This window comes from Candida pseudojiufengensis, assembly GCF_024610245.1.
Source record: "Candida pseudojiufengensis strain CBS 10847 chromosome Unknown scaffold19, whole genome shotgun sequence".
Classification (NCBI taxonomy): Eukaryota; Fungi; Ascomycota; class Pichiomycetes; order Serinales; family Debaryomycetaceae; genus Lodderomyces; species Lodderomyces pseudojiufengensis.
In genome coordinates, this window is record NW_026261531.1 from 59,844 (window position 1) to 74,494 (window position 14,651).

Consider the following 14,651-nt stretch of genomic DNA (forward strand, 5'->3'; position numbering starts at 1 on the left):
TCTTTAAATCACAACCACCAGGACATTCATAATTTTCTTCATCAATAAACCAACTTTTCAAGCATCCAAAATGTCCTCGATGTCCACAATTTAAACTTACATTAACCACTAACCCTTTACATGGTTCATTACAATAAATACAAGTCAGTTGTAAATGTTTGCATTCATCACAATACCAATAACCAAACTCACCTTTTTGCAGATGTTTTGAATTTTCATTCACTAATAATTTCATACAATTAGAACAATACAATCGAATTAAATCAGATGAAAATGAATTTGATAATTCTTGTCTAATCGCAAAAGGAGCTGATTTTAATACATTTATAGCACTGACATATAGTTGTTTTCTTTGCAATATTTCAATATAAGTTGAAAGCCAATCTAAACATTGATCATATGAAATTATGTTATTGGTTATATCATAAAAAATAAGACTGATTGTAGAACAAAAAATTATATCACCTTGTAACATGGCGTACTCTAATGATTGTTTCAATAAATTCTTTATACTCCATGCTTTCGAGTCATTTAATTTTAATTTATTGGTTAATGCTGATTCTTTTGGTAACTCTTCAATCTTGTTAAGCAGTTTTTTTCTCATGGCTAATTGAGTTTGTGAATATTTACGTGATAAAATTCCATTTGATTTTGGTGAAGAACCTAAACTTGAAAATGTTGAAATGGCACCACCGGAATTGGGACTTGATTTTAAAAAAGCAGAATTCATTAAATTTGCATTTTCATTATTATAACCTTCATTGATCAGAATAGGTTTAGATTTTGAATTTTGACTTATGGCATCTTCATCCATATCCTTGTTGATACGAAAGCTTTGAGAAAAACTATTTTTACGACTATTATTAATGGCATCCATCAAATTCGAACTACTTCCATTCCGATCAGTCATATTCCTGACACCATAATTTGTGGTAGAAGTCGAGTTTGAATTAAATGACCCTACGATATTTCCCAAATCTGATTGAATTGATTTATTATCATGAGATTCGGAATTTTCATCCTCTTCCAAAACTTCTTCATCTTGTTTAATTTCTTCTTCCTTTGGCTCATTTAACTCTTCTAAAGTCAAGGCCAATAATCTCCAAATTTGACTCGTTCGATGCGATTTTGCTTGTTCTGCAATGTTAGCGTTTAACAAACATACATCAGCAACATTGAATCCATCAGGTACTTTAATTAGATACTCCGAAGATAATCTTCTAAAAAGTTCATCATCATTCAAGGGTAATGGCAATTCAACTGGAATAGCATATGGACTTGAAATCCCATACTTTTGTAAATTTGGTAAATGCTGTCGCGTTTGTTTTTTATGTGATGGCGGAAGTGAGCCATAAGATATTGATGATTCTTGAGTGTTTTGGGAAGGATTTCTTGTTAATTTTGGCCTGGAACCTGGAGTTGATGATGATAATTCAAAACCATTAGTTCCCGATCTCAAAATAGGAGAAGGAGATTTAGCGCCTAATTGCAGCATAGGATTATGTGTAAAAGATCTTATTAGTTGAGGTTTTTCAATGGGTGATGTCGTTAAAGATGTTCCAAATTTATCATCAAAGTGGTCATCGTTTAATAGTTCTAAATTTTCCCTGGATTGTAAATCATCTGATTCATATCCATCATGTAATTCAAAATCGAGTTTATCTTGGTTTACCATCATGAAGTTATTGTCATTATCCCAAGTCATTCCTATACTATTTAAATCGTCCAATGGTTGCTTAACATCTGGATCGTTCTCCAGATCCAAGTCATAAGCTGTGAAAATATTGGATTTTGAAAGGGTCCAAATTTTTCTTGATTGGGTGGCATTTTCAGCCCAAATAAAGTTAGCCATTGGTTTGTGTAAATGTGAAGTTATTATTTGCTTTGGTATAAATTTTCTGTTTAGATTATATACTGTAATGGTTGGATCATCAAAATACAGACAAGCTATATCATAATTCAATAAAACATTTCCCTCATTAAATTCATCCGAGTTCTCATATATCGGATATGCACTCCAACGCACTTTCAAGATTGATCCATAAGTATTTATCATACTATCAGTAGCAGATCTTGTAGTTGAAGATTGGGAATCACTATAGTTTAAAACACATATTTTTTGATCTCTTCCACCTGTGGCAACATATTCTTTTTCTGGATGAATATGTAATGATAGCACGGGACCAGAATGTAAGTTCCATTTTCTATCAGGCGAATACATATTACCTGCTACATTTGATCTAAGATCAAATTTACATAAAGCTCCAGAATCATGAACTGACAAGATACATGTTTTATTTCTTACTAAGGAATGTGGACTATACTGACAAGCTCTTATTGGATCATTGTGTAAATTAGCTTGTAAAGTTAAAACTGGTTTATTCACACTAGCCCTTAAATCCCACAATTTAATACTACCATCTTGTGAACCAGAAATGAAATTGTTCTCTGAATCAACAAAATCAAGTGAATTTATAGTTCTTTTATGATCGGTTAATTTTGCATATAATTTTCCTTGACCAGAAGGTGTAATTTTATATAATGATATGACTCCACTCGATAATCCACATGCAATAGTATTTGAGTAAGTTTTAATAGTATTTACATTATTTAATTTTGTAGGACCTCGATAAATCGATCTCGAATCTAATAAATTTATATCATGAACTATTCTCAGTTGATCTTCATTCAAACACAATAGTCGTAGATAATTTTTACCACCTATTACAACATGATGACTAATATCATTATAATTCCCAATATGTAAACCATAATTCAATTGAGATAAAGCAGTTGTTTCACGTTCACAATTGAAATTTAATTTTTGATAAGTAAAGTAATTTTTTGAATTTTTAGAATGTATTGATGAATTTGGAGACACTGAATCATTAGAATTTGAACTATTTAATGTTCCATAAATATTGAAAGCAAATTTGGCTAAGTTGTGATTGCCTTGTATATTTTGAGCCATTGACCATACCTTTGGTTGTTGTTTTTTCAAGTTGGTTCAAGGTCTAAATCAAAAGAAAAAAATAATATACTTATACAGCGGTTATTGATATTACACAAGTCCATTCCACAACTAGTTTGAGATCAATTTAATGTTAGGGTCATTATACAAGTTAGCTAAAACATTGGCTCAATTTGGATTGGGGATAGCAGCATTAGCATTATCAGCTTTATATTTTTATCAAAATACTATAATTTATCCTGCACTGGTGAATGATGGTCATGGATATTGTGCAACCCCAGATGAGTACGATATACCGTACGAATTAGTTCAATTAAAGACTCCAGATGGAGAAACCTTACAATGTTATTCGATGAAACAAGACTCAAAAGATCCATCATATACAAACAAGACTATTTTGATACTATCACCTAATGCAGGAAATATTGGGCATGGTTTACCAATTGCATCAATTTTTTATAAACAATTTGGATATAATGTTTTTATTTATAGTTATAGAGGATATGGTAAATCTACTGGATCACCGAATGAAATTGGATTAAAAAAAGATGCAGATACAGTTATGGATCATTTAACATCCGATTCTCAATATCAACAATCATCAATTATATTATATGGTAGATCATTAGGTGGAGCAGTTTCAATATATATTGCAGCTACAAAATCTTCATCAATTCATGCAATAATATTAGAGAATACATTTTTATCAATACGTAAGACAATACCTCATATTTTCCCAATTTTGAAATATGCAGCTGGATTTGTACATCAAAAATGGGAATCAGAACTATTAGTTATAAATATTCCTTCATCAATACCAGTTTTACTTTTAAGTGCTAGAAAAGATGAAATTGTACCGCCAAGTCATATGGACGAAATTTATAATTTATTACAAAGTGATTATAAACAAATGTATAAGTTTGAAAATAGTTCACATAATGATACAGTTTTACAAGCAACATATTGGGATAAAATTCATCAATTCATTAGAGATAAAGTTAATCCAGTAGGTTTGTAGTTTTTAATAGAACGATAAATTAAATGTAGCCAATAATGTAGAAGCATTCTTGAATTTCTATAATTCTAAAAAAAATATAAAGAAAGCCGAAGTCTACCACAGCCCATACTCATGGAATATACTTAAGGAAAATCGCTATTCCTCTTAAATTGACTAGGAATCTTTCCTTCAATATATAATATCATGGATGGTTCCCTCAAAAATGAAAACATTGAGGTCAACCTCCGATTTAATATCCCATTCGATTTATAAATCGCTGAGAATATTCTTATCATGTTGAAATGGAAAGAAACATTGTCCAAACAAATTGATTCAACTTACAAGCTGAAAGTAATACTTCATTTCATAGTATCTCTAAAACCTTGCAATTATTATGGTGTTCATCGAGAGTACATATGTAATACTTCACTCCGGTCTAGAAAAATCAAACATGTTCCCATGTCCCCATGTAGATGCATCTTTAAGCCAAAAATGATTAAAAGAAATAATATTACATAAATCTATAATGTCTCACAAGGAACGTCCCACATGCCTACTGAAATGCAAGGTGCCAATCTCCATGAAGTAACCCTTATTCTAGCATCCCAAGTTCTTTCATCATTTGTAGAAGATGTACAAAATTGTACTAAATTATTGTCATTATATTCAATCAATTTTTGAATTACCGCTTTCTCTATTTCATCATTTAATGACTTTATTGAATTACCGTTTGTAATCTTTACTGCTACTGCTATGAAATATGCTTTCTTTTCATTAGACCCAGGAATTGTGATTTCAGTGGAATATGTATAACCAACAAATTTATGTTTGGATCCCAAAAAACTATTGATATATGAAATTAAAGGTTCGAAATACCATTCTATTAATCTGAATACACCCATGACTTTATATGATGGACTTTTTTAAGTAGAATAGTATCATCCAAATTATTATACCAAGACCGTGAAGTATCATGACTATTAACTTTATCAGTTTCAACTCTTGGTGAAGTTACGTTATTCGATAATGAAAAATCTTTGATTTTGAAATCTCTAGTCACTTTATTTTCCACGTAAATATTTTTATTTAAGTATTCATTTTTCATTTCAAGGAATTTACCATCCACTTTTAAAATGTTATATAAATTTTCATAAGCAGCTAAATTAATCGTTAAGTCTTTATTAGTCTTGTAAATCAATCTTTGATTTGGTAAATCTTTATAAGCAAATTCTGGTATTCCCCAATTGAATATTTGAATATTATCAGTATCTCTGATAAAATTAATATTTTGTTGACAATTTATGAATTTTATGAAAATTGAAAAAATTATCCATGGTAATAACTTATTGATAATGTTCATCCTAATTAATTTTGTATATTCACGGGTATAAAAAACCAAATACCATTGACAACGTGCTAAAAGAAATATTCAAACTTTAACTAAGCATACATAGTTTAAATAGAAGTAACTGATATGAAAAATATAAAGCCGATCTGGAAGTTTATGAAAGAGTATACTCTTTGTATTCAGTTATAAATCCTTTTTAAATCAGTAACCGTAAGTAAATTTGTCACGTGTTTTACCTTCTGTACTTAATGTGAAATTACGACTTTGTGATACACTTTTCTTCATTAAAGAAACGACTGTTCACTTTTTTTGATATATTTTTTCCATTGCAAAGTTGATAAAATTTTCAAATACAAACACAGTTTGATATTTCACTGATAGATCGAATAAGGTATGCTTACATAGAGAGAAAAATCGAAATTTTAAAAATTGAAGAATTAACCAATACTAACTAATTAAAGTAGATGTCTGAAGAAATAACTCAAAAAACTGAAGATTTATCATTAAATTCATCATCAGATAAAACAGTATTTGATTCAAAAGATGAATTTACAGTAAAACATCCTTTAAATAATAGATGGACTTTATGGTATACTAAACCACAAATTAATAAAAATGAAAATTGGCAAGATTTATTAAAACCTGTAATTAGTTTTTCATCAGTTGAAGAATTTTGGGGTATTTTTAATAGTATTCCTCCAACAAATCAATTACCTTTAAAATCAGATTATCATTTATTTAAAGAAGGAATTAGACCAGAATGGGAAGATAGTAATAATTCATCTGGTGGTAAACTTCAAACACAATTTTCAAAAAAAGATACTGGAATTATAAATGATTTATGGCTAAGAGGTTTATTAGCAGTTATAGGTGAAACAATTGAAGAAGATGAAGATGAAGTTAATGGAATTGTTATAAATATTAGAAAACAAGCTTATAGAATTGGTGTTTGGACAAAAGATTGTGATGAATCAAAATTAAGAAGTGTTGGAGAAAGATTAAAAAAGATTTTACAATTAAAAGATGATCAAAAAATTGAATTTACTTCTCATGCTGCTTCAAATACAAGAGGTGCTGAACCTCAATTTGTTTTATAATGTTGTTTTTGTATAAAAGAACATATCATACTAATGTTAAATTTTACGATTTCCAATATGTTAAACTTGTAAAAGATGGTATCTGCGTAATACTGAAGATTCTTTAAATGAATTTGAATTCTGTTTAACAAAAATTTGAGTTGGTCAAGTATTACCAAAAATTGAATACTCTTGATATGATCTTTTGAATGCAAATCTCTCTTTAATCATTGATGCAGTTCCAGCTCTTTTTTTTTTTTTTGGTTTTTCGACATACATTCAAATAACTAATATATACACTAGATCTATATAATTACAATTGTATGTAGGATTCCTAAGCGTATGGAATCGATAAGCCAGTGGAAAATTAAACTTAATGTTCAGTGTTTTAAAATTAACACTATGTCAAGACTCATGAATTAATTCATACTACTTGAATAAAACCACTTTTGTTTGTTGTACTACTAATTTATTCTTTTGGTTGAATCCCCATAGTATCCCACATTGTAAGAAATGCATCACATGAGAAAAGATGATGTAAACAATTGTCAGCATTTTCTTGTGCACAAAAATTACAGGGATTATGTGATCCATAGCTGTAGTATGGTTCTTGATGAAGGAATCCTAATAGAAACAAATGAAATTGTTGCAATATTCCTAAGGGTGAGCTTTAGAAGCTGTATAAGGTAGTCCAAAATTTTTTCCATGCTTGCTCATCGTAGTCTAATCCTTCATTGGAAATCCAATTGGGAATAATCGGCTTAGTAGTTGCTGTTTTCCGTGATATATGATGGAAAGTTTCACTATTGATTTCTTTGTCCTTCATGTCACATAAGTTTTCTAACTCTTTTTCTCTTGACTTACAGATGTAGTCATACATCTCATTTCTATCTACCTCTATTAAAAAATTCCGTGCTAATGGTGTTGGTTTATTTTTAATTATTTTAAACCACGCATCTAGCCATGAACTTTCTGCTGTTGTTAATTCTTTCTTAACTTGATTTAAGAAATTATTAAAACTTAAGCCTCTCATTCCAGATTCTCTTTGTAAAAATTTAAACCATGGTAAAATGTGATTTTGTCTTCCTACCTGTAAACTTGAAGGATCCAAGAATTGCACCGTGGTATTTATCGCTTTTTGTAATTTAAGTTTGAGTAATGTTGAGCTAGTATGCTCTTCTTGATGAATAAATAGTTTGTAAATTTGTTTGGCTCTCCTGCCTAATAGTTGTGACGTTAGGTTTAATAATGAAAAACCTCCAAGCTGTTTTGGCACATAAAACCTTGTTGCTGCTATTTTTATAGCTCTTTATAGTGTCACTTTTCCCCTATTGATATGTTTCCTCTGAATAGTCATTGAAATCTCGATTTTTCAGTATTGAATTGGTTGTTTTGAAGCAATTACCAAATTGTTTTATCTTCAAACTTTATTTAACAAATAAATTGGCATGATTGCAGTGCTTTTTAAAGCCATAAACACCTGAACATATGATTTGATGGAGTATGTCATTCTTATTATAATTTAAATTGAATTTTGCCCTCCATATAATAATTATCATTGAGTAATTGAAGTAGAAGAACTTTGATTAATTTCACTTAATATACTTGGATTTTTTGTACTTTCAACAGAAACAATTGATTTTATAGGTATTGTTGAAAAATTATCACTATAATTTGTAATTCTATCTGAATTACTTATTTGATCTGTATTTATAGTTGATTTTTCTGCAATTAAACTTGATGAATTATCAGTAAATCTATTAATATATCTTTGTGAATGGAAACTTGTTTCATCGAATTTTGTATGAATACTATTTTTTTCAGATATTTCTGAGTTGATACTAGTAGGATGATGATGATGATTGTGATGATGACGCAGTTGTTGTGGAGGTGATTGAGGTGAACTAGGTGAATGCGGTGGCTGTTGTTGTTGTATTTGAACTTGTGTAAAAGTCTGAGGCTTTTGTTCATTAGGTTTTGATTCATTGTGATTGTTCGTTCGATGGGTATGATTGTTTAAACTTTGATTATGTGAATGATCATGATCTTTGATTGATTCATGTTTATCATTTCTTTCATTTGAATTTGATACATGATTTAATTTTTGATTTTGCAGCATTATCTTCTTAAACCATCCAAATTTTCTTCTTTCTGTTGGTACATGATTTTCTGTTCATTTGTTAGTAATTGAACTTAAGACAATGTAGCCATGATTAATACATACTTGTCTGAGACATTTGATTTTAATCGTATATTGTTATTCCTTTTTTTTTTTTGTTTTTAGTTATACTTTGTTATTTATGAAACTTGCACTTGCTGTAATGGTACTTCTGGTCCTTTGATTGTTAGATTATCTGTTGTTGAATGATGATTGTGTGATTCAACTGAATAATAAAGTGTTACAAAAATTATATTTTTATAAGAAATGATATTTTGTTTCATTTTTTATTTTTTTAGTTGAAGGTGATAACCGAAATTGCAACTTATGATTCTAGATCCCAAATAAATTCAACGAAAGAGTTGTATTGAAACGTTAGTTGCATCAAATAAATTTACATGATCATTAAGGTTAGTAACGCTGCTTATCACGGTGATAAGTGAGATCAGTCAGCGGTCACAATAGAAAAAATTCCGCTTGTGTGTTTAATCAATATATGGTTAATCGAATTGAACAGTTCTCAATGAAGATATGGTCATACCGTTATTTTACTAAGATTGTGCTCGTCAGGATTATTCAATAATCGAATATCAGTGAGACCTAAGCAATCCGCACCAACACTAAGCGTTGGTCTTGGTGAATTGATAATTCAAAAATTGTTTTCATTGATTGCAGACCCATTACTATCTCGATGAATGCAATAGAAACTAAATTCAGTCATTTAATGGACCCATGGGACGGTTTTGATGAGTTTAACGACAGAGAAAAAGTGTCAAGTCTGTTTTCATGAGTACAAAAAATCAAGATAATATGATTAAACAAGTATTGTAAACAACAAAAATAATAACGTCATAGTTATTCTAAATATTCGGTTTTATCAGAGAAAGAACGTATTGATCTGGATCGGAAAAACCTAATCAAATTCAAAACGTCTATCAACATCAACTGGAATTACCAATGTTAACCGAATAATTGTTTCCATAATCCGACTTTATTAGCTTCATTAGCTTCATTCCATTTTTTTTCAAATTCACCACCTAAATCATGATAAACTCTATCTAAATCCAATTTAATATCAGAAGGAATAACATCTGAATAATTCCCACCATAAATTAATGTTAATATATTATGAGATAATTCTAATAAATTTCCATATTTTTCAATTTTAAAATTTTTTAAAAATTCAGTTGATTTATTAATTGATTTTTTATTTTGTTCTTTTAATCCATGCCAATTTGATGAAAAATCTGTTTTTTCATTATATGGTTGATTTAATAATTCAGATATACTTGCGTTAACAACAATCAAGTCATTCGTACCATTATCAATTATAGTCTCGCCATTTAATATTTGTTGATTAGATGGGACATCTTTTTCGAAAGCTAATGTTGTAAACAGGAATATCCCAACTATTGATAAAAAGACTTTAGAACATGAAACCATTTTTGAAATTATTGTAGTATTATAGGTTATTGATTGTGAGATACCAAATTTAAAATTTTGAAAAAGCAAAGGTGAATTGGTTTATTTATATAATAACTTAGTAAAAAAGTTGTAACCACGTTACTAGTTAGACTTAAGGAAAGATATCTAACTAGTAATCTATATAATTTATTAACTTTAATTTAGTTTTCATTAGCATCTGAAAGCCTCGTTTTTTTTTTTTTTTTTTAGGAATGTGCTATTAAATTGGTCAGGAGCTCAATTCAAATTCAATTATCTAATGAAGGAAAGATAAGTTTTAAACGATTTTAATTCAAAGTCACTAAAAAATTTTAGATATCCCCTTCTGAATTGAAATAAAAGAGAATGAGACCAATAAACATATTTAAGAGAAACATAACCATTTGACAGACTAAACTGTCAATTTTATTAATCTTTTTCATCTGATTAAGTGGCTTTAACTTTTACCTATTTTTAGAAAAAATTTAGATCTTTCTATCATACCACGAGTTTTAAAACACTCCGCTCAGCTGCAATTTTCATTCCATTTTGCGAAGTATCATACAGGTTTCAAACACAAATTGTTTAATAAGTTCGTTATGCAAATCTAATACATTCATTTAATGTACAAGAAATATTTCAAGTTAAGCGGTTTTTCATACTTTTAATTTTTAATTTTAAAGATTTGGTCTTGATCTTTCTTAATTTTGTTTCTGGAATGAAAAATATAATGTCCAGAGTCTTTTCGTGAACATTACTAGTAAAACTCAAAAGATTGAATCAAAAGCCTGAAACCCAATTTGAGTATATTTCAGAAATTCGATTTGGAGGAAGATAAATTGGATTGAGGGTCTATATCATCATTGTGACGTAGATTGAATACACATTGAAGTTTAATTTTCAAGATAAGCTACCCACAAATTACTTTCGAAAGCATTGGAAGAGTGCAAAGAATTCAGATTGGATAAACATACTGACTCGTATTTTCGAAAAGTCCAATAATATGAAGATCAGATAAGAAAGATCAAGAGAGTACAATAGATACTCTCATCAACGTTTCTTAAACATATAATAACTTTATACCTTTAAATTATGCAAATATATATCTCTATAATTAACTTAAATAGACAATAATAATCCACAAATTAAACTAATCGATATAGAATCAAACAATCCAATTTTTTTAGAAGGTGCACCTGAATTTCCACTATTACTACTAGATCCACTTCCTGAACCACTTGAAGCTTGTGCTGAACCCGATGATCCCGAATTTGCAGTAGTAGATAATGAAGGAATATTACTATCAGCAATTCTTTCATTATACCAAGGTAATTGAGTAGCAATATTATCAACTTGAGAAATAATTTCAGAATTTGTTAATAACCCGCTAATATAAGAATCATCAGTATAAGTTTTTAATTGATTTAAAGTACCAATTAAATTTAATGGTATTGGAACATTTTCAGCAGTTTGAAAAAAATTTTGATATTCTTGTTGATTTGTTTTAACATCTGATATAATTTTAACTAAAAGATCTGATTGTTGTTGACTGTTGAATGATATTGATTGAGAATTTGTGATATTAAATATGAATGAAAGTGATATTAAAAAATAGTAAGTGATTAACATGACTACTTTTTATTCTAGGTTCTTCGAATTGGTATTACTTGTTCAGCAAAAGGGGTATGTTTTTAAAACTTATTTTCAAAATTGACTTTTGATCTACCCTTTGATTTCAAACATTTAGGGTTTTAAAGAAGTTTAAATATTCCTGAATCAATCAAGATTTAAAACAGGTAAGTCCCCTTTTGAAGTTTTAATTTTTTCTTGACATAAAATTTGAAACTCCGGCTGATCTATTATTAGGATGTGAGGCGCAGGTAAGAGTATCCAGAATATCCAACTATACAAGTTTCAGCCAACAGGATTAGATTGTTTCCGAGAGATTAAATATTCAAGTGATGAAGGTATGTTGCAAAGCATACTTCGTAGGCTTTTAACTTCAAGCCATTAAGTACATTGCTCCAACTCAACTGTAAATCTAAATATATATATTAATAATGTAACAAATTAAGTATAAACAAATTGTCTAAACCAATTTGAAAGTAAAAATACATCAAGTAAGTTAACTTCCAAATTGTCAATTTTAAGTAAAATCAAACAACATCAAAACAAAAATTAAAAGAAAAATATACAACCACTCACAAAAGAAACTCTTAAAACCCTCATCATTATCATTATTAATTATTATACTGTTTATTCATAATCTTCATAAAAATTGTCATTATTTTTACTATCCCCACTCTTCTATCTACCTTGGTGATCCAATTCTTAATTTTGTATGAGGATTTATAATTTCTAAAGGTTTTTTAATTCTTGGAGTTGTAACTCTTGGTGAAGTTTCAATATGATGAGATCCTGAAGTACTATTATTTAAATTTTGATGATGTTCACTTGGTGAAAATGTTTTTGATGAATAAGGATTAAATTTTGAACTTGTTGTTGAATGATTTTTAATTTGTGGTAAAAATAAATCATCATCTTCAAATGATTTACTTGCATAATATCTTAATGAAGATGATGAATAATTGAAACTGTAATTGTTTGATAGATTGTTTGATTGTTGTTGTTGAAGTTGTTGCAGTAATATCCCATCAGATAAGTTTGATCCTAATGAACTTGATAATGATGAATTTGTTGAAGATGAAGAAGGTGGTGTTATATAGGAGATGTTATTTAAAGGTGAAGTATTTTGATAATAAGTATTACTATTATTGTTTGTCATCACTTGTTGTATGTATATGTTTGTTTTGTATGTATGTCTATATTAGCTTATATATCTATTATATCTAGTAGTATGAACATTAACTTTGTATTGATATTTGATAAATGATAAGTGGTGATATTTTGTGATATTTAAAAATTGTTGAAATAATTATTAACATGACAAAAAGAATAAGAAGAAAGAATTTCTTTTTATTTGTTTATCAGTACACTACCCCATTACACAATTGGCTTTTTGTATCGACGTAAATGAAAACATGAGGCGAGAGAGATTAGTACTATTTGGTAGCTTTATAAGTCGTAACCCCGCACTATTTTATAATTAATCGCGTCATATCTTTGGAGTAATTAATACCAGCACTGTTGTTAGTTTTTTGCCAAATTAAAAAAATCAATAAACAAGTACAAGATTACAAATGAAATAATAGTACAAAATCTACTACAAATCAATAACACCACTTCACAACTAAACTTAAAATTGTTTATCTGGAGTAACAATTACTTCAATAGGATCAAAAAGAGAGTTCAACTGAAACAGTAATTAAGATGATGATGATGATGATAGTTAGATCAAAAATGTAAGATGAGTATATAGATATACTTTAAAGAAAACGAGGTCACTTACTAAACAACTTAATTAACAATAGTACACTACTCAGTTAGTTATAAATCTACACCCCCTAATTGTTATCTCCACTTTTTTTTATCTATCAATACCTGGTATTTGTTTCAAACGTAGTACTTCATTCTGCTAAATACTTGCACTCTGACCAAAAATATATACATGGCATCGAATGAAAAATTCTTCGAAATGTGACCGAATCTTGTCCAATTTGAATAAGATGTTTCAAATACTTGTCGTGTCTTTTTGCCAGCGTCACTGCACCGATTTCATGTTTTTTTTTCGCAGCCAATTTTTTGCAACAAAATGAGAAATTTCATTGCTAGCATAAATTTACATTTGTAAAACTGATCCTTCTAGATGAACATTTGTAAAACTGATCCTTCTAGATGAAGTGGTATAAATAGTAGATAATCGGAGTCATTTTGAAAGTCGGTTCTTTGGGGCCAATTATCAAGCATCTGCTAATATAAAATGGAGACTTTAGATATAAAAGATATACTCAACACAAACAATAGTGATAAAAATGCTGCAAATTTTTCACACAAGTCGTTGCAAAATTATGAGTTGTTGATCGATCTTCTCATATCGATCACAAAAGATCCAATTCCATTCATTCTACTCGCAATTAAACTTAAAAATTTGAAATTAGATATCAACAATCCAATATATATGAAAAATGATAAAAGATGTATTGCAATGGCAAAGAAAACTAATGAAAGATGTAAGAAATTTAAATGCTGTGGTTTTGATAAATGTTATTCCCATTTGGATTCGGATGAAAAGTCAATGAAAGATAAATTAAAGTATGAAAGACAAAAGAAACCAGCAAAAGCTTCGAAATGAAATGTTTAAAGTTAAAGGAATTAGCCCAAGCACCGTTGATAAAAAATAGATTTTGTTACTGAAGTAAGATTTCAGTAACTTGAGTCTCAATAATGAAGGATTATTTTAACTGTCATATTTCTAGGGACTAAATCTATGTCGAAATCGATCAAATCTTAACTGATACGGTGGAGGCAACAACGCCTTCAGTTGGGGTCGGAAAAAAAATCGTGCAGTATTTATATGAATAAATATAATGTAAGTATTTTAGGTTTACTCCCATTAATGAATAATTCTCGACTTTTATACTGTCTGTTTGATTCTCATTAGTTATATCCAAATTTTGTAAGTAGATTATCAATTTGTGCTTCTTAGATATCTATTATTTAATTTTATTTGGTTATAATTAAATTTATGCTTTGTCTAA

General features: G+C 28.8%; 10 protein-coding genes across 10 annotated transcripts; 3 read left to right on the plus strand and 7 right to left on the minus strand. All coding sequences in view use genetic code 12, as the record gives it.

Moving 5' to 3' along the window:
- Window positions 1-3: 3 nt before the first annotated feature.
- KGF55_003813 (uncharacterized protein) lies at window positions 4-2,971 on the minus strand (the record flags this gene model as incomplete). Its single annotated transcript, XM_051758648.1, has 2 exons — window positions 4-53; window positions 142-2,971. 2 exons carry the CDS (start codon window positions 2,969-2,971, stop codon window positions 4-6), a joined length of 2,880 nt encoding a protein of 959 aa, XP_051613436.1.
- Window positions 2,972-3,101: 130 nt separating this feature from the next.
- Window positions 3,102-3,989, plus strand: KGF55_003814 (uncharacterized protein; the record flags this gene model as incomplete). Its single annotated transcript, XM_051758649.1, has 1 exon — window positions 3,102-3,989. One exon carries the CDS (start codon window positions 3,102-3,104, stop codon window positions 3,987-3,989), a length of 888 nt encoding a protein of 295 aa, XP_051613437.1.
- Window positions 3,990-4,489: 500 nt separating this feature from the next.
- On the minus strand, window positions 4,490-5,328 carry KGF55_003815 (uncharacterized protein; the record flags this gene model as incomplete). The annotated part of the gene is made up of 2 exons (XM_051758650.1): window positions 4,490-4,811; window positions 4,925-5,328. 2 exons carry the CDS (start codon window positions 5,326-5,328, stop codon window positions 4,490-4,492), a joined length of 726 nt encoding a protein of 241 aa, XP_051613438.1.
- A 452-nt stretch (window positions 5,329-5,780) lies between these two features.
- EIF4E (translation initiation factor eIF4E) lies at window positions 5,781-6,413 on the plus strand (the record flags this gene model as incomplete). The annotated part of the gene is made up of 1 exon (XM_051758651.1): window positions 5,781-6,413. One exon carries the CDS (start codon window positions 5,781-5,783, stop codon window positions 6,411-6,413), a length of 633 nt encoding a protein of 210 aa, XP_051613439.1.
- Window positions 6,414-7,062: 649 nt separating this feature from the next.
- Window positions 7,063-7,902, minus strand: KGF55_003817 (uncharacterized protein; the record flags this gene model as incomplete). Its single annotated transcript, XM_051758653.1, has 2 exons — window positions 7,063-7,656; window positions 7,879-7,902. 2 exons carry the CDS (start codon window positions 7,900-7,902, stop codon window positions 7,063-7,065), a joined length of 618 nt encoding a protein of 205 aa, XP_051613440.1.
- A 45-nt stretch (window positions 7,903-7,947) lies between these two features.
- Window positions 7,948-8,629, minus strand: KGF55_003818 (uncharacterized protein; the record flags this gene model as incomplete). Its single annotated transcript, XM_051758654.1, has 2 exons — window positions 7,948-8,561; window positions 8,617-8,629. 2 exons carry the CDS (start codon window positions 8,627-8,629, stop codon window positions 7,948-7,950), a joined length of 627 nt encoding a protein of 208 aa, XP_051613441.1.
- An 881-nt stretch (window positions 8,630-9,510) lies between these two features.
- KGF55_003819 (uncharacterized protein) lies at window positions 9,511-9,993 on the minus strand (the record flags this gene model as incomplete). The annotated part of the gene is made up of 1 exon (XM_051758655.1): window positions 9,511-9,993. One exon carries the CDS (start codon window positions 9,991-9,993, stop codon window positions 9,511-9,513), a length of 483 nt encoding a protein of 160 aa, XP_051613442.1.
- A 1,119-nt stretch (window positions 9,994-11,112) lies between these two features.
- KGF55_003820 (uncharacterized protein) lies at window positions 11,113-11,622 on the minus strand (the record flags this gene model as incomplete). The annotated part of the gene is made up of 1 exon (XM_051758656.1): window positions 11,113-11,622. One exon carries the CDS (start codon window positions 11,620-11,622, stop codon window positions 11,113-11,115), a length of 510 nt encoding a protein of 169 aa, XP_051613443.1.
- Window positions 11,623-12,304: 682 nt separating this feature from the next.
- Window positions 12,305-12,778, minus strand: KGF55_003821 (uncharacterized protein; the record flags this gene model as incomplete). The annotated part of the gene is made up of 1 exon (XM_051758657.1): window positions 12,305-12,778. The coding sequence occupies one exon, from the start codon at window positions 12,776-12,778 to the stop codon at window positions 12,305-12,307; it is 474 nt and encodes a 157-aa protein (XP_051613444.1).
- A 1,095-nt stretch (window positions 12,779-13,873) lies between these two features.
- On the plus strand, window positions 13,874-14,245 carry KGF55_003822 (uncharacterized protein; the record flags this gene model as incomplete). The annotated part of the gene is made up of 1 exon (XM_051758658.1): window positions 13,874-14,245. One exon carries the CDS (start codon window positions 13,874-13,876, stop codon window positions 14,243-14,245), a length of 372 nt encoding a protein of 123 aa, XP_051613445.1.
- Between the last annotated feature and the right edge of the window lie 406 nt (window positions 14,246-14,651).